Source organism: Macrotis lagotis, chromosome 1 (genome assembly GCF_037893015.1).
Source record: "Macrotis lagotis isolate mMagLag1 chromosome 1, bilby.v1.9.chrom.fasta, whole genome shotgun sequence".
NCBI lineage: Eukaryota > Metazoa > Chordata > Mammalia > Peramelemorphia > Peramelidae > Macrotis > Macrotis lagotis.
In genome coordinates this window covers 286214968-286233870 of record NC_133658.1, presented here as the reverse complement: position 1 = coordinate 286233870, position 18903 = coordinate 286214968, and the positions used below count along the sequence as shown (strand labels likewise).

Sequence of the window (18903 nt, the reverse complement as noted above, 5' to 3'; positions counted from 1 at the left end):
AAGTGAGGAAGATATGGAAGATATTAGTCTAAGCCAATGAATTAAAACAGCTGCTAAAAACACTGATGCTAGCTTAGACTGAATTAATAGTCTAAGGTTAATTAGACTAATTGATAAAAAAAATCTAATGTTTAGAGCAGGGCAGCTAGATGGTACAGTGGAATAGAGTGCCAGGCCTGGAGTCAGGAAGAACTGAATTTAAATCTGGCCTCAGATACTACTAGTGGTGTGACCATGGACAAATCAGTTAATCCTGCTTGCCTCAATTTCCTCATCTGTAAAATGAACTGGAGAAGGAAATGATAAATCTGTCCAGTATTGCCAAAAAAGCCCATCAAACCCAAAATACAGTTACAAAGAGTTGGATATGACTGAAAACTAAATCACAACATTGAGATCAGTGGAAGTGATAAGCAACCATTTAGGAACCATTTAACTGTCTGTGTATAAAGCACTGTACTACTACTAAGAAATCATGAGCAGCCCAACTTTAGAAAAGCCTGGAGAGATTTGCATGAACTGATGCTCAATGAAGTTAAGTAGAACCATGAGAACATTGTATACATAAACAGCAATACTATGAGATGATCAACTATGATGGACTCAGTGACTCAGCAGTTCATTGATCAAGGACTATTCAAAGAGACTTGTTATGGAAAATGCCATCCACATCCAAAGAAAAAAAACTATTAAGTCTGAATGCAGAACAAAGCGCAAAATTTCATTTCTTTCTCAGAATTTCCCCCTCTTAGTTCTAATTTCTCTTTTCCCAACACGCCAAATGTGGAAATATGTTAAACAAGATTTTACATTTAAAACCTATGTCAGATTGTTCACCAACAAGGGGGAAGGGGGGAGGGAAGAGAAAGTGTAAAGGTAAGGAAACATGGGACTGAAAAATTTGCAAATGGATGAAGACTGAAAACTACCTTTGCATATAACTGGGAAAAAATTAAAATAAAATTTAAAAACAAAAACAAAAACAAAAACATGGTACTAAGCACTAGGAGTGAGACTCAAAATAAATAAGACACAGTCTCTGCCTTCATGAAATTCATAGTCTAGAAGGGCCAAACACAACAACATATTTTTGCATGTAATTTCTAGTCCCCTCTCAACCCCCTACAATGATTAAACCCTTTGAGGGCAGTGCCCACATTTTGTCTTTCTTTGTGGTCTTAGCACTTAATGCAAATACTGGTCCACAATACACTTGTAATAAATACTTGTTTATAGATGAATAAGTTTGGCCCATAACTGAGAAGTATGGCAAGGTAAATGTCAAGTGATTTGGCCACATCTGGAGAACTATTCTCTAATTAGGCAGGTTTTCTTTACTTTCTTTTTATAGGCAATTGGGATGAAGTAATTTGCTCAGGATCATAGGCCACATTTGAACTTGCATCCTCCTGACTCCGGAGCTAGTGCTCTACCCCATTATGCCATCTAGCTGTCCCTGGAAGGTAAGCTTTCAAAGGAACCAGAGACAGACTCCAAAAAAGACCACCAGGGTGGAAAAAAAGGTGGATAGAGTGCTGGATTGGATCCAGGAAGAACAGAGTTCAAATTCTACTTTTAACACTTAATTAGCTATGTGACCTTAGGTAAGTCAATTAACTTTTTGGAGCCTTAGTTCCCTCCCTGTATAATAAGGAAGTTGGGCTAGACAGATTCTAAGGTCCATCACTGCCCTAAATCTATGATCTCACTGTGTCACAGACAAAAGCTGGATGAACTGGAGACACTATGTCTGAAGAAGCACAGATCTAGAAGCACAATGATCAGAGTTCTCAAATATCTGAAGTGTTGTCCCATAGGAAAATGGGGTTAGACTTATGAGAACTGCAAAAATTTCCTGAGCAGGTAGGGGTTATACAAAATGATCTATAGCACCATACCTTCCTTTTCCATGCCTGTGTGATTCTGCCTAACAAGGGATATGAGGGTGAATGAATGGAAGTCAGAAGGAAGCAGACTGCTATTCAAAATAAAGAGAAATAGTCCCAGCAAACCAAGTCTTTGTAAGGTGACTTCTGGTCCACTGGAACAAGTGATGAACTTGGGAGCTATGGGACCTCAGTTCAAACTCACACAATAGGAATGGTTTAACAGCAGGACTGGCTGCTTCAGAAGGTCACTCTATTTGTTCAGTCATGGGTTACCTGGCTATTGTCAGAGATACTCTATAGGGGGAATTCCTGTAAGGAAGCTGGACAAGGTCCCTTCCAACAGCACAGTCCTAGGAATTATATTACCATAATATCAGATTCAGAATTATTATTTCCTCCATTACACTGAAAACACACACACACACACACACACACACACACAAATGCAAATGCAGGCACGACCTTCACGTCTCCAAAACCTTTTATTATTATTTTTAAATAATGGATTCAACCTGAATCTCCCTTCCCAACCTAGAGGCCCCTGAACTTGTCTGAACAAAGGAAAGCTGTTAGCTGAGACTGTTAAGTGATATATAAAACATTTTTCAGACAACAGTCACTTAAAGAACTCCAAACATCTCTCTATCCTAGCTAAAGGGGTGATGCTATTAAATGGTTGGGCAGCAGTTAGGTGATCCTATGAATCAAAAATAGACTTTTAAAGGAGGTGCTATAGAAAGAGGGAACAGGGGAAAAACACACCAGGGTCAAATCTGCCCGTCAAGGAAACAGAATTTCTGCAAAGAAGATAGGGTTTCAGATACCAAAGCTGGTTTCAGTTCCTTTGATGGTTAAGGCTAGGGGAGGGGAAGGAGGGGAAGTATAAAAAACATGATGTTTTGTTCTATGAACTAAATGACTTATCAGCCATTTCTGGGATTGACTGATCCCCTATTCCCAGTCAGGACAAAGCTTCCTGCTTAGAACCCAGACAACACTCTGTTGTGTACCTCTGTGATAAAATCATCACTTATTAATAGGTAGAAAAATTTGCTGGGTTGGGGTCTGGAGATCAGGTTCAAATTTTGTTCTTACACTTAATTTGTGGATAAATCACTTCATCTCTTTGAAAGATGCTCAATTTCCCCATCTATAAAATATTCATATCCTTTTCACAGGGGTGATGTGAAGTAATCATTTTATCCATTCTAGAATGACACAGAGTTGTAAATGAGTGAGTCAGGCAGTGGAAAGGGCACTGGATGTGGAGGTCAGGGACATGAGTTCAAATCTTACCTCACATTTACTCCCTGTGAAACCTTGGACAAGTCACTGGTTCTGGTCTTCAATATCTTCATTTAAAAATGGATTTTGATAATAGCAATAATTCTGACATTTATACAGCACTATAAGGCTTTCAAAGAACTTTATATAATCCTGACAACTCCTATCTAGAGTACACACACACACACACACACACACACACACACAGAGCCCAGACCTATTATCTTACCTTATATGTGGTGAGAAACACCTTCCTCTTATTCAGATCAATAATTATCTGAAGTACTTGGGAGCTGAAAGTTTGGTCACATGACTGGGATGTTTGTGAGGCACAGGCCTAAGCCTAAGCCTAGGTCTTCCTGAATCAAGGAATCAATTCATTATCCAGTAAGCCACACTCCCTCTCCTGTATCATAGATCATGCACCTACTCATACATGGAGTGATGGGAACTAGATTCCTGGGAGTGTAGAGATTTACCTAGAGCAATGCAAAGTGGTGTGTGTGTGTGTGTGTGTGTGTGTGTCTCACTTTCCTCGTTACACTACAATGAACTACCCATAATAGAATACCCCAGGCTCCCAAGAGACACTCTGCAGTGACAGGGAAACTCACTTCCCCACAAGCTCATCATAATACACTAAGCTTAGAGGTCCTATCTTCTCTTGTGAGAATGTCTTAAAACAAGACCTGTTTGTTTTCCTGAGGAATAGCCTCTAGTATGGAATCCAACACAGACTCAGCTGGTTCATAAATCCACTTAGTAGATTAGTAGAAAGAAAATGGTTCTAAACCAGGGAAGGCTACTGATCCCCACAAGGGAGTCCAGAGACAGATTTAAGGGGATCCATGGAAGGTATCCATAGAATTTGCCAAAATTCAAAAAGTATCAGACATAATACACAGAAAAGGTTAAAAAAAAACCCTGTTCTAAGGGTAGTCTTGCCCTGCTGGTGTTTCTTATGACTTCTCAAAAGAGTTGGTTCCTATGCTAATAAACCCAGCTACCTGCATGGCTTCCAGTGCTTCCTTGAGTTGTTGTCTTTCCGGACGATCTGCAGAGTGGCTGAGGAGTTCCTGAAAGGATTGAGGGAGCATTACTAAAATCCAGTTTCATAAACCACTGTCCATATCACAATTCTGGCATGTTGCACTGCTTGGTTCTAGTGGCAGGACTTTCCACCCACTTAAGTTTGATACATTAGCTCTAGTAGGCAAATCAGAAGCATTTGATTATAAACTTGAACTTTATGCATGCTTCCCAAGTCTTGTGACAAGTTGATCCTGAGCAGAGCCTCAAAAGAGGCAATATGTTCCATGATGAGCTAACAAATGTACAATGACTTTTTACAAATCATTCATACTCTGTGATGCATTCATTCAAAAGTCTATATTCTCAGGGTTCCTTTAGGGCCAATCTCAAAACAAGGTCTATGGTTGCTAGGCACTTACCTTCAGGAGGAGGTGATATTTCAGAACCCGCTGCATTGGTACCACTAGCAAATCTTGCAATTTAAACTTCCCATCTTGGACCTTCAAAGTGCATTCCTAAGAGTGACCATAGAGGAATAAATGTGAGTTTATTTGGTTCAGGAAAAAATTATCCCACATCCCTCTATTTCTCCATAAACCGAGGGTAAACATATAAATTCTGGATTCAAGTCTAGATGTCTCATACACTTCTCATACTTAGATCTCTCCATTAAAAGAAGAGCCTATTGACTAATTTTTTAAATCATTGAATTCTGAAGCTGGACTGGATCTTAGAATGTGAGAACTACATTATAGGATGTCAAAATGACATTTAATAATCTATCTTACAGTTAGGAAAATTGAATCAAATGGATGCCCTTCTCCCACATTACCCCAATTGCATTACCTCCACTTTTTGCCTAAAATCTTCTCGATTGGCAATAAGATGGTTCAGAGTGTTCTGGGCATACTCCATGTGGCTGCAGTATTCCCCATAGATCAGTAGCCTTAAAGGAGCAAAACACCAACACCATCACACAAAAAGAAATTCCAAATTAAATAAGAACTACTTAACATCACCACCATTTTCTGGCTTGCTTGGCTCCCTTTAATTTAATTAACTGGAGGTTATTCACCTCCAATTTCACCTTTAATAGGAAGCTTTTCCTATTCCCCTAGCTCTCCCTCTCCCCCAGCACCTAGAGCCTCTGATATTACTTTACATTAACACTGATTATAAATCTTATATATAGTCATATTGTCTCTATCATTATAATATGAAATACTTGAGAGTAGGAACAATGTTTTTGCCTTTCTTTGTATTCTCAGAATTTAGTGTCTAGGACACAGTAAACATTTAACAAATGCTTACTGACTATTAAAATTGTGTTTGTATGCACATATAGTTATGTGTGTAATAAATACATATTTGTAACAAATTATATTATAATAGCTTAACAATAAAAGTTATAGTTCTATTTTTTAATGATTAAAATTTATCTTAAAAAATTTATCTGGGTTAGATAGAACCTTTGATATGTACCCCTGCTCTTCCCCATTCCTGTTCCCACCTCCCCTCGGGGCAGGGATAGATTGTGGTAGATTGTCTAATGCTCTCTGCCCCAGATACTAGGGATCTGTCCAATCTTAAGAACAACTTGCATTCAGTCATGGGAAAGGTGCTTGTGTTGAGCAAGTCTTCTTTCCTAAATAGCCTGCTCACTGAGTCTCTTCTGAATTTGCTCCCAATTAACTGTTATTCATTTCTCTAAGACTAGCATTCCTAAAAACTGCAGTATGCAACTTTTAAAAAGATATAACTTTTCTTGAAGGGTCCTGAATGGGAATGGCACAGGTAAAAGAGTGGATTTACACAAGTCAGGAATAGCTAAGTCCAAGGGGACTAAGTGACCATTTGGTTTAGGTATTTTCAATGGCCTAATGCTTGCTGCCTCTCAGGCCTCATTTTTTGTGAAAAGTGTTTGGTTGGGGGCAGGGGTGGGAGATAGCTAGGTAGCACAGTGGCTAGAGCACTGGCCCTGGAATCAGGAGGACCTGAGTTGAAATTTGACCTCATTCACCTAATAATTACCTAGTTTTATGACCTTGGGCAAGTCACTTAACCCCATTACCTTGCAGGAAGGAAGGAAGGAAGGAAGAGAGAGAGAGAGAGAGAGAGAGAGAGAGAGAGAGAGAGAGAGAAAGAAAAGTGTTTGTTCAGCATCATTTAGGTGACCAAAACTGGTACAAACCAGCTGCTGCTTTGATTCCATGATACCTTTCAGGGCATGGATACTGGTAGGCTGATTTCTGCCCTGAGTATCCTAACACAAGGGCTTTCAGAACCTTCTACACAGTGGTCTGACATACTTAACTCAATTCTATTTCCCCCTCCTCCCTCCTGGAACCCCCCCCCCCCCAACTCTTCTTTCTACTAATTCAGTTAAGGAAAAAAGATCAACAGACTTGAACAATGGATCCAATTTAAAAGGATAAAATATAATAAGAATAATTGGAAATTCCTGAATTTGTATTCTAGATACCTGTACAGCCTCAGTCTCTACAAATACAGAATTAGCAAGGTGAGGAAACCTAGTTCATGTGAACGGAAAAAAAAAATCTGGGATCATAAAAACTAAAAACTAATTAAATTGCATTAAAGCCACCACAGTTGATAGAAGGAGGGAGGTGATATTCCCACAGCCCTCTATCCTGGTCAGATTCTATCTAGATTACAGTTCTGGGTCACACATTTTAGGCAGGGTGCTGCGAAACTGGAAACTATGAAGAGGATAGTGACAAGGATGGTGATAGTCCTGGAGTCTTGTCATAGATGAGTCACTTGAAGGAACTGTGAATATAGAAAGGATTTCTGGGCTATATTCAAGACTTTAAAGGATTATTGCATGGAATAGGTTTTTAAATTCTCCTTTTGAAGTTAGACCTAGGAGCAATGGGTAAAAGTGGCCAATCCCCAAACCAAAAACAAACCCCTCCAGCCCAAACAAGTTTAGTTTGATAGAAAGGAAACTTCCTGCTAATGGGAGCTGTCCAGCAGTACAGAAGGCTACCCCTTAGGAAAGGCAAATTCCCCATCTCTGGGGGTCTTCAAACAAAGAGGTCATGGGCCCATTTGTCAGAGATGCTGCCCAGGGAATTCATGACACAAATTCAGGTTATACTCTTCTTCCTTTTTCTCTTCCTTGGTCAAGAGATACAGGTCAGGGAAGCTGTGAGCATCAGATTAGGAAGCACAAAATGGATTTGCCCGAGCCAGCTCCACCAGATTCTCATGTACCAGAAAGCTGTGTATCATAATGTGATCCAAGGCACTGGATTCAGGAGTGTACTTCTGAGGTCTCCTTCCACTCTGAGATGTTGGAACCTCCAATCCCCACTACTTTTGCTCATTTTGTTTCTTCTTTTTGCTTCAACTGCTCTCTCTCTATTCATTTCCTTCTCCCTTCCCCTCTTGCAAAAAAATCTTTCTCACAGTTCCTGCCCCTTGTACTTTTTCCTTCCTCTGAAGTCTTTCATGACCAGAATCTAAACTGCTGGACTACATCATCAGCACTTGAGTCTGCAATGCCTCCTTTTGTTCTCTTGGTTGTTCATCTTTTTTCTGACTAGATTATAAACTCCTTGAGGTCAAGGAAACCTTCCTTTTCTTTTTTTCCCTTGTAATGCAACTAATACACAGCAACTTAATAAGTGCATCAATATTGAATGTTTCCTCATTCCACTGCTATGATGATTTGATGGAGCTGTAGCCCTAAAATGTGCTTTCAAAAATGCACTTTTCTTCCTTCTTTTCCCTCTTTGGTTAAGAGATATAGGTCAGGAAATCTGTGAACACCAGATCAGAAAATACAGATGAATTTATCTTGCAAGTATTCCTTGAAGGCCCCAGACCTTCATATACCATGTATCTGCATATCATAGTGTGATCCAAGACCCTGGAATCAGGAGGCATTTGATAGAATAGTTAGGCTCTGTGGATAAAGGCTTGGAGGCTTTCCATTTACATCTGCATCCTGGGAAAGCTAGGAGCAATGCCTGGGAACCCAAACAAGATGATCTCATCATTCTTTCTCCATCTCTAATTGTGATTGTGTGGCTTACACTAAAATTGGCTTGTGAAATATAGTCTGAAGGCTGCAGCTGGTATGTCTTTTTCTTGAGGGCTATATTAGAAGGAGGTGGGTAGGTTTGAGTGAGTGTTTAAGGATATAAAAAAGTCCAGTCTAAGGATTGAATGAGCCCCAAATTCCTGTGCTGTATCAAAGTTAAAAGCTTGTTTCCTAAATCCATAGTAATATCAATGGTCAGTCCTGGAATACACTTTGGGATCAAATAAGCTTTCAACTGAAAGGGAACTTGCATATCTTCCATCTAACCCCTTTACTTTAGTTGAAGAAACTGAAACCTAAAATGATTAAGTGACTTCTCCAGAGTCTCACAGGTCATAGGAACATAGACTTGGAGCTGGTACTTAAAAGCCAATCTAATCCAACTTCCTCATCTTAAAATTTTCATCTGGTTTCCCCAGTGTCTGGCACATAGCAGTTGCTTGTTGATTAAGTTAATAAAAATAAAAAACAGATGCAGTGAGGTTAGGTGATTTTTCCAATTGTCAAATAGGTAATAACAGAAGTAGGATTTGAACCCAGGAGCTGCAAAACCAGAACCTTTCCATGGTACCATGCTGATTCTTCCTAGGCATTACAGATAGCCGGGTCAAACTTCAAACAGTGACCCTCTGACATCAAATCTGGTGTTCTCTCCCCTACACTCAGCACTAGTGATATCATTTCACACACAACAAGTGTGTGAGGTGGCTTCAGGGCATGGGGGGGGCATTTCTTGAGAGGCATTTCCCAGCTCTCCTCAAATGCATAGCTTTCACTGGGTATGAATGGAAGAGTCTGCTCCTTCTGCCCAGCACTTTTCACAGGCTTCAAGGTTGGTGAGGCGTGATTTGAAGAAGCCACTGTGTGGCAGGAGAATGCAAAAAATCAACAGGAAAAGAGTCGGCAAGAGATCCTGTCTTGTCTAAAACTATTCAGTGGAACATAAACTGTCTCACAATATGGTAGTGATGTATAATGTCACCAATGTTGCTTGAACTTGCTTTTCATAACTGTGCAGGAGGCTCTGCCCAGAAGCTGCCCAGGACAGGAATCTGACCCTTGGCTTTATCTCAAGCAAATACACTATTAAACTGGGAATTCTGGTACAATTGATTAGAAGAATTTTTCTTTTCAGAACAAAAGCAAGCCTTAGTTTCCTTTGTGGTGAATGGAAGTGAGGGAGAGGTTGAAGGAAATTTAAGCAGATGCCAGTTCAGGAAAACTGATTTGTCAGCCTCCACCAATCAAAACAATATTCAGTTTGTTCCCTGCCTCTCTAGTACCCAGACGGATGGGTCTGGGCAGACCAAAACTTTATAATCAGGTTTTAAAATGTCACTGAGCTGCCCATTACTGTCCCCCTGTTACTCAGGAAATCTGGAAACCTTCAGGGCAAGAATAGAGCAGGGGAATTAATAGACATTTCCCAAATCTTAGGAGAGATGTCACAATATCCTTAGGGTTTCCTCCCCATTTTTCCTCAGGTACAATCACTCTCCAACCTGCCAGTGGCCCTTGTCTAAAAGGCCCTGTCAATCTATACTCCAAGGTAAACCCACACTTCCTGTTGAGAAGGGGAATTCCTAAATCACAACATAATGAAATTCCTGACTTCTACCCTAAGGAAAGCCAGATTTTGGAGAAAACCAATGAAAGAAACTTTAGTAGCAGAAGGACTTTCTAAATCACTTTCATATCTATGTATTACTCTCTCTGACTTTATAGTCTGATGGATCTAGAATATACATAAATCCTTCACTATTACAAAACACAAGGATTTCTCCTTTACTCTAGAGATTCTTTTCTATAGAATCTTTCCTAATACTCCGGGGGTATGGTGCTGTCTGACTCCTGCTCCATAATCAGCTCCCCTCCTTTTCTACTCATTCATAGTTGAGTAGTAGACTAGAACACTGAAGCTGCCCACCTGAATCTTAGTTATTCTCAAACTGACCAGGCATATCATCGAACTGAAGTCCAAAAAAGGTGAAGATGTATTATCAACATATCAAAGAAGAACACAATGATTAATCAAAGAAATGAATGCCACAAAAATTCATTTTCTGCTGGCCTGGTGGATGAGGGCTTCAGGTATTTGACTATATCTGGGGTTGACTTCACTTCATTCCCAATGATATTCTCACTAGTCTTTTTACTGACATGGGGTACCTTTCCCCTAACCCTCTTCCCTACATTCCAGTTTGAAACCATAATCAAATTAATATTATCATTATTATAGGAAATAGGCATCAAACTACCATGACTCTATTCCCCATCTGTATAACTTGTTAAACTAAAATACCCTTTGCTGGCCACAACTTCCAAATATATATTGCTTCTCCAACCAGGATGGGAGCTTCTTGATGGCAAGGGGTTGCTTTTTCTTTTGTATTTATAACACTAACATGGAACACAGAGGAAGAGTTAATAGCAGTTATTCACTCATTCAAAAGTAAATAATAAAAGACTAATAACCAGCATTTATTTAAAGTTTTATGTTTTGCAAAGTGCCTTACAAATACCTCATTTTTTCCTCACAACCTCAGTAGGTACTACTATTACATCCATTTTACAGATGAAGAAACTTAAGCTGACAGATAACTTAGATTATATCCAAGTTCAAAGTAGTTAATAATTAAGGTGGGATTTGAGCTCAGGTCTTCCTGACTTCAGGTCTAGCTCTCCATCTACTGTGCCACCTGGGTGTCTCGATAACAAATAATGGTATTAAAAAAAGGGCTCTTTTCCATTTTATTAAAGAAGAAAAAAGAAATTCAGAGAAGAGACTTTTCCATAGTCAAAGAGCAAGTTAGTGGCACATTCAAGACAGTCCAGGTCCCCTGATTTCCAGATCACTTTTTCCCTTACTCCACAATTCTGAAGTCTGTACTATATCCCCAATGTTTTTCTTTCTTTACCCTCAATTATATTGATAATATAAAAAAAATTCTTTCAACACTAAGTAGAATTTAAATAGGTCAAGTCTTTCTTTTCTATTCAGGAAAAAATTTGTTTACTGACTCTCTGGGTTACTTGATAGACACTTTAAGACTCAGGAAAGGCTCAGATCATGCATAATTCAGCCCTTGAAGCTGGCTCATTCTTCTCCCAGTGAGGTAGCTTCTGCCATCCACTGAGTAGAGAGAGCAATCACAACTGGTATTCTATAAGCACTGACTATATCAGTTCTTGAGTGAATGTCTGAAACTTGGAAAAATTAGCCCCCTAGATAGCAAAGTCTTCAATCTATTCAGCTCACAATGAGAAAGAAAATTAATGTAGAAAAAGAAAGTGACTCTGTTGGACTTATATGGCCTGAGTGTTGGTCCTGATTCCTAGTAGAGCAAACTAGTCCTTCACAGTAGGGTTAAGGCTGTAGCTTCTCTTTTTTGGGTAGGAGAGTTAACAGCTTGTGAAGAAGAGGCAAGAATAGTGCCCAATCTTAGAATATTACAGGAAAGAAGGGAAAGGTGATGGAATAAAAAAAGGGAAAAGGAGAAAGGGAAGGAGAAAGGGAGACTTGAAGGAATTTGAATCTGTTCAGAAATAGAGGTAAGAGAGGAAAATTTGAGCACAAAACTAGGGGGTGCTGTTTTTGGTCCTGACCTATCTTGTGTGTGTGTGTGTGTGTACATCAGAGGCAAGATAGAGTGCGCATTTAAATAAACACATTTCATTGATCAATTTTATGGAATCGTAGATCTCATACAATCCATATTTGAGTAGAAAATCCTGTCTATATGATTGGTTGTTGTCCTTTGTGGTTAAAGAGGTTCAAAATGGCATCACTATGCTGAGATCAAAGTATAGTGCACCTGACCATGGCTGATCAGATCAATACCACAGGCTGGGCATAAACCGTCCATGTAAACACTTGGAGTAGAGATGTCTAAATTTGTGCATCTCACAATTTTTTTATCTACTATAATTTTGCTCACAGAGCACAGTGCCTTCTTTGATAAGAGCAAGCTATGTTGGGCAGTCTTGTGCCATTGTCACCCATGGCACACAATTAATATCAAAGTTCTTCAGAAAGACCTTATAAGTGTCCCTGTATTTATTCTTCTGACCTCCATGTGAACACTCGCCCTGTGTTGGTTCTCTGTAAAATAGTACTTTTGACATTTGAATAACATGAACAGTCCATCAGAGTTGTGTTCTCTGTGGTAGAGTTTGAGTACTTGGCAATTTGTCTTTAGTCTCAGTGTCCAGTACCTTATCTTGCCAGATGATCTTCAGAATTTTCCTGAGAAAATGTAAATGGAAGTGGTTCAATTTCTAGGCACAGCACTGATATGCTGTCCAGGTTTCACAGGCATACAACAATGAGATCAGCACAATAGTTCTGTAAACTTTGAATTTGGTTGGCAACTTAATACCTCTTCTCTCCCAAATTTTCCTTTGGAGCCTCTCAAACAATGAGCTAGCTCTGGCAATGTTTGGGTCAACCTCCTCCTCTATGTGGACATCCCTTACTCACAAGGTAAGTAAACTTATCTAAAGCATTCAAAATTTCTCCAGTTGCTATAACTGATGGGTCTACATATCAATGGTGCAGTGTTGGCTGGTGTAGAATGTTTTCTTGGTGTTGTTAGATCAAAATTAGCACCAGTGGCAGAGAATATATATTCATGCTCTTTTACATCTCTGTCTCAGAGGCTGCATTGAGTGCACAATCATCTGCAAGCAAAAATTTCTCCCTTTACTTCAGTCTTGGCTTGTAGTCTTTTCAAGTTAAATAATTTACCATCAGTGTGGTAGTTGACTTTGATGCCATTTTATCTTCTTTGAAGGTGTCAAACAACATTGCTGAAAAGAGGCAGGCAAGCACACAGACTTGCTTCATTCCACTAGTGACAGGGAACACATGAGATCATTGTCCATCATTCATAACCTGTGCAAGTATCCTGATGAAGTGATGTCTACAATATATCCAATATATGATCATCTAAGTTCTACTTAAAGACATTCAGAGATAGATTAGTTCCCAAGGTAGTTCATTTAACTTTTGGAAAACTTTAGTTGTTAGGAATCTCTTCCTAGTGAGGTGAAATCTACCTTCCCAGTTTTGGTTCTAGGCAGAATAAATCCAATCTGTCTTCCTCATGATAAGCCATCAAAGATTTGAAGAGAGAGAGAGAGAGATCATAATCCATCCCAAAACTTTTTAGACAACATGGATATAGTGAGCACAAAACAAGAGCTAGATTCCTACATCATGTGTAAAGCCCTAGGTGGTACAGTTCTTTCTTTGTATAACATAGCTTGTGCTGTACCTCTGGCACTAGTCCTAATGCTCCAAAAAGCAATTCTTTCCCTGAACAATGCTGCCTGGGTACAAAGCACTCCTTAGGGTAGAGAGATCCCTTTGTTTCAGGATCCTTTTCTCTGTTTAACAACTCAAACTTATAAACACAAATGTGAATATACAATATTCACCTATTAGCCACTGAGGGGAGGGGGGGTAGGAAGGTAGAGTGGAAGGAAATTGTGTAATTTAAAAAAGATGCATATGTATGTGGATCGATGTTGAAAAACTTTTATAAAATGTAATTGGAATAATAAAATAAAATATCAATTGAAGAAAAACAACAAACAACCCAAACTTATCCTAATACTATTGTTTATTTACTCACAGAAGATAATCTAAAATTCTGAAGAGGTCAGTTTATATAGGATTCAGTCTACTAAATTGCCTAATTCTTTTCCCAGTGAGGCAGGTGTTGTCATTTGCTCAGCACAGCAATCACAATTTGTGCTTTTTAAACCCACAGTACATACCATCTATATGAATTATTAGTGAGGAAGAAATGTACAAGACTCTGTGACCCATGACCTAAAATAGCCATAAAATATAAAGCTATCATCTTTTTCCTTTCCTCAGCATTGGTGGGCATCTGGAATGCTAAGTTACCAAGTATAGATACTTTCCAGTCCTTCTCTGTAAATAATCCTCTCTTTTGGACTCTGAACTCTGGATGAGGTTCTGACTTGGGAGACCTGATGAATTGTGATGGATAAATTCCCTTAGGTCTGTGCTCCTACTGTATCCTTTGGACCATTTCCCATTTCTTTTTCAGTATGATGATCTCTGAACTTTCCTTTTGGCTTAGACCAGTCATTGGCAGAAAGCTCTCTAGATTGGGCTGGGGACCATTCACCCACAAGGAACAACTGCCTCAGGCTTGAAGAATCTTTCCATTGTTATTCATTTTGGGAATATTTTGCAACTCTGATTTTTCACACTCTTTTTAGGGGAGGCTTATAGCATGTTACAACAGGAACAGGCTTTTCAATTCAGTGTTAGAACTAGAAGTGACTTTAAGATATAAGAATTAGAAAGAAACTCAAAACACAGTCGGTTGAAAGCCTAAAGGGATCTTAGAGATCTTAAAGGGGTTGATCTGGAGCCCACAGAAATTCAGGGGGTTTGTGGATAGATTTCAAAGGGTTCATGAACTTGGATGAGAAAAAAATTCCATCTTTATTTCAAAAAAATTCATTTTCTTTATAATCCTATGTATTTAATGTTTTGCCTTTAAAAATATTTTGAGAAGAGAATCATAGGCTTTACCAAACTGCCAAGGGATCTAAGAAACACACAAAATGGTTAAAATGAATCTGATCTAGTTCATCTCATTTTACTGATCTTATAGGAGATATAACTAGAAGTAGAAAAAAGAAGGAATAATAGTAACAGCAGCTAACATTTCTATAGTGCTTACTAAGGGCACCTAGAGTGTCAACTGGAAGATGACATCGGACATATGGCATATAAAACGATTAATTTAGGAAGACCTTGGAGATCACCTAGTTCTAGGATCCCAGATTTAAAATAGAAAGGAATTTTAGGTATCATCTAATCTAAACCTCTCATTTTAAAAGATAAGGAACCTGAAGTCTAGAGAGAAACAAGGTCACATAACTAATAAGCAGTAGACCTAAGATTTGAACTCAAGTTCTTCAACTCCCAAGTCTTATTTCCATTACCTCACAGTGACAATTAGGAGCAATACAAAAGTGTTTGCCCCATGGCAGTTCAAAGAAAGAAGAGATCACCATGGACAGGAGAAAAGAAGAAAGATATGTCTTTAAAGAGGTGAATTTTTTATTTGGTCCTTGAAGGACGGTTGAGCTTTGGAAAGGCAAAGAGTTATGAGGAAAAATTAGGGGTGGGAGAAAATGATGCAAACTAGAGCTCTCTCAACTAAGAAAACTGAAGGTTTAAAGCATGAGAATGAAGAAGTTGGGCAGGGAAGAGGCAGACAGGAGCAACCTAAGTCAATAGTATCTCCTAATGCCTTTTCTTGTTTAATTTATGGACTGATGGGCCAAGATGTAACTAAGTTTCAGGATAGCAGAAGCCAGGGGAAAATACTACTTAGGATATCTGTTAAGTCTGAATTTTTCTTGGTTGGAATAATTAGAATCCTAAAATTCAGCTGACTAGCCTCACCCTAACCCCCAGTTCAACCTCTCCATAGCTCTACCAATGACCAGCATCTAATTAAAAGTGATGACATGGGAAGGCGGTCTTAGTAGTATAGCCAGGAGTTGATTCTTGAGTATGTGTGTCCTTAGTAACATGTTTGCACAGAGTATTGTGATGTATTCTTCCATGAATATTTCTATTGCTTCATCTATCTGCTTCATCAGACCCCACCATAAAGGAAAAGATCAGTGGAACAAAGTTCCCCCACCTTCCCGAGGTCACAAGATATATCTCTTCTTGGCCTCATGAAAAGCCAGACAGTCCTGTTAGGAAGTAGCCAGTTATAGAGGAAGTATTATAGAGAGTTATAGAGAGGAAGGGTTCTCTTGAGGGAGGTATCTTTACAAAGAACATTCCAGGAAAAGACTATGTATAAGGGGGTCAGCTAAACAGTGAATTTCTGCTCAATGTAGTTTCAACAGCTGGATGGACCCCAAGTTTGTCAAGCTATTTCTTCGTATCCTGGCCAAAGGGCAGGTTTCCACATCAGATTTAGCAACTAGGACTATACTATCCATTCTTTTACTGGGCAGGTTCCAGGGTGACTTAGCAGCCTCTAGACTAGTTATTTCTTCAAAACAACTGCTGTTGGTAATGTAAGTTCCAGGTGTGGGATGATGGACCCCCTCATTTTTAGGAAAAAAAATCAGTTGGAACTAAAAATTGTCACATAAAAATATGCTCCAAATCACAAATAGCAAGAAATGTAAAATAAAAACAATGGTGAGGTCTCACTTCATTTTGTGCAAAATAGGAAAAATGATAAAAGAGGAGAATACTTTACTTAGGAGGAGGCTGTGGGGAAGAGAAGCATACTGATTCAGTGCTGATGTAACTTTGAAATGATTCAATACATCAGTGATTCAAGGGATCTGATTTCAATTTGGAATTATGTAAGAAAAGTGACTAAAATCTTTTTATTCATCAGTATAAAGAGATTAACTCCCCATCCCCCCATCCCCCAGAAGTTAAAGAGAGGGAAAAATTCTATAGATATCAAAAAAAAAAAAGAAAGAAGTTAAAGAGAGGGGAAAAATTATTTAGATAACAAACAAAAAGAAAAAAGAAGAAAAGAAAACATAGCAAGAAAACAATAGGAGCAAAGTCAGTGCCCATTGATTGGGGAAAGACTGAAAAATTCAGGAATATGAATTTAATGTATCCCTGCCCTTAGCTTTGCAATCCTTTGGAACAAAATTGCCAAAGTAATTTTTCTGACATACAAGTCTGATCAAGTCACCTCACCTTCACTCAATAAGCTCCAGTGACCTTCTATTAGCCTTTAGAAATAAATATAAAATTTTACCTCATACTGCACATAAGGCAACTCACCTGAAACTCTCTTTTTTCCCTTCCTCATTTTCCTCTGAGATCAGCTATCATCTATTTCTTATAGTCTCTAAAGAAGTGGCCCAGTCTTTCCAAGGCCAATCCCTACATATTTACCCTGGCTGCCTTCTCTTTCCATCCTCCAGTAGACAACTCTACTATCATCTCCAGTCTCTCCAATCTTTGATCTCTTCTTATTTACTAGTTCCTTCCCTGCTGTTTGCCCATGTATCCTTTTCATTTTATTTTTGTTTAGGTGTTTGTTTTTGCAAGGCAAATGGGGTTAAGTGGCTTGCCCAAGACCACACAGCTAGGTAATTATTAAGTGTCTGAGACCGGATTTGAACCCAGGTACTCCTGACTCCAGGGCCGGTGCTTTATCCACTGTGCCACCTAGCCACCCTATCCTTATCATTTAAAAAAAACCCTCACATGAATCTCCATCTCTACTAGCTATCATTCTATATTTCTCTTCCCCTTTTTGGCTAAACTATTCATAAAAGTAATCAAGACTTCCTCTCCTTTCCTGCTCTTCTATACTTTCTGCAACTTGACTCCCAATCACAAGCCAGTGTACTGCCCCTTTAAAAAATTTTTTTTTTCTCAATTATATGCAAAGATAGGTTACATTCATTTTTTGCAAGCTTTTGGGTTCCACATTTTTCTACCACCCTCCTTATGTGAGCAAACAATCTGATAGACTGTACATGTACAGTTTAGAAAGGACATAAACTGTCCTTTCTAAAGTTAATGAAATCTCTTAATTGTCCAATCTAACATCTTTTTCTCAATCATTTTTTTTAATTTTAGAAAGACTTTGAGTTTTACAATTTTCCCCCCATCTCCGGCAGAAGGCAGTTTGATAGTCTTTACATCATTCCCATAGTATGCTCAATCATTCTTGATGACTCTGAAGTATTAATCCTTGTTGATCACTTTCCCCTCTTAGACACTCTTTTCTCTCTAAGTTGTCAGGATGCTGGTGCTTTTTCTGGGTTCTCCTTTCCTTCTGACTACTGCTTCTTTAACTCCTTTAATTGATTTTTATGCATGATGAGGTAAATATGGTTGATCCCAAGCCCCTGTCCCAGGCTTGCTTCCCTTTTCTCTCTATTCTAGGTGATCTCATGAACTCCCATTAGTTCAATTATTATCTCTATTTTTTAAAAATAATCTAATATTTTATTTCTCCCCACCTACATGTAAAAACAAGTTTAACATTCCTTTTTTTTAATCTCTGAATTGCAAATTCTCTCCCTTCCCCCATTCCATTGAGAAGGCAAGCAATTTTACATAGGCTTTACTTGTAGTCATGCAAAATACATTTCTTATGTCATCTCTATATTGATGACATATATCTAGTACGCATCTCTCCTGAACCCTAATCCTATAACACTATCTCTTGGACATTTTGAACTGGACATCCCACAAATTAATAGAAGATAACATTCAAAACATAAGTTATTATCTTCATCCCCATCCCATTCCTAAACCCTCTCCTATTGTTCCCTATTATCGTCCAGGATAATTACCATCTTCTCAGACAACCTTTGAAACTGGATGTCATCTCTGACTTTTCTACTCAATCAATTGTCAAATCTAGCCATTTCTACCTTGATAGTATTATATACAAGAAGACCTTTGTCATGCTCAAATAACCAACCCCCTATTTTAGACCTCCAATGCCTGTTCATCGTAAGATTTCAACAAACTTCTAATTGGTCTCCACACCTTAAGTCTTTCCCCAAACCAATCCATTTGCCACAAAATTGCTAAAGTGATTTTCCTAAAGAATATGACCAAGTCAC

At 38.7% G+C, this 18903-nt stretch overlaps 1 protein-coding gene across 2 annotated transcripts in view; it reads right to left on the bottom strand.

Annotated features, from left to right (window-relative positions):
- The window catches only part of LOC141505181 (guanine nucleotide exchange factor VAV2), an 81941-nt gene that overhangs the window by 41969 nt on the left and 21069 nt on the right, over window positions 1-18903 (bottom strand). For both annotated transcript variants that reach the window (XM_074210757.1, XM_074210758.1), the window contains exons 3-5: window positions 5052-5151; window positions 4625-4720; window positions 4181-4249 (exon numbers count right to left, since the gene is read on the bottom strand). In XM_074210757.1, the coding sequence (XP_074066858.1) occupies window positions 4181-4249; window positions 4625-4720; window positions 5052-5151 (265 nt within the window). The remainder of the gene's footprint in view (window positions 1-4180; window positions 4250-4624; window positions 4721-5051; window positions 5152-18903) is intronic.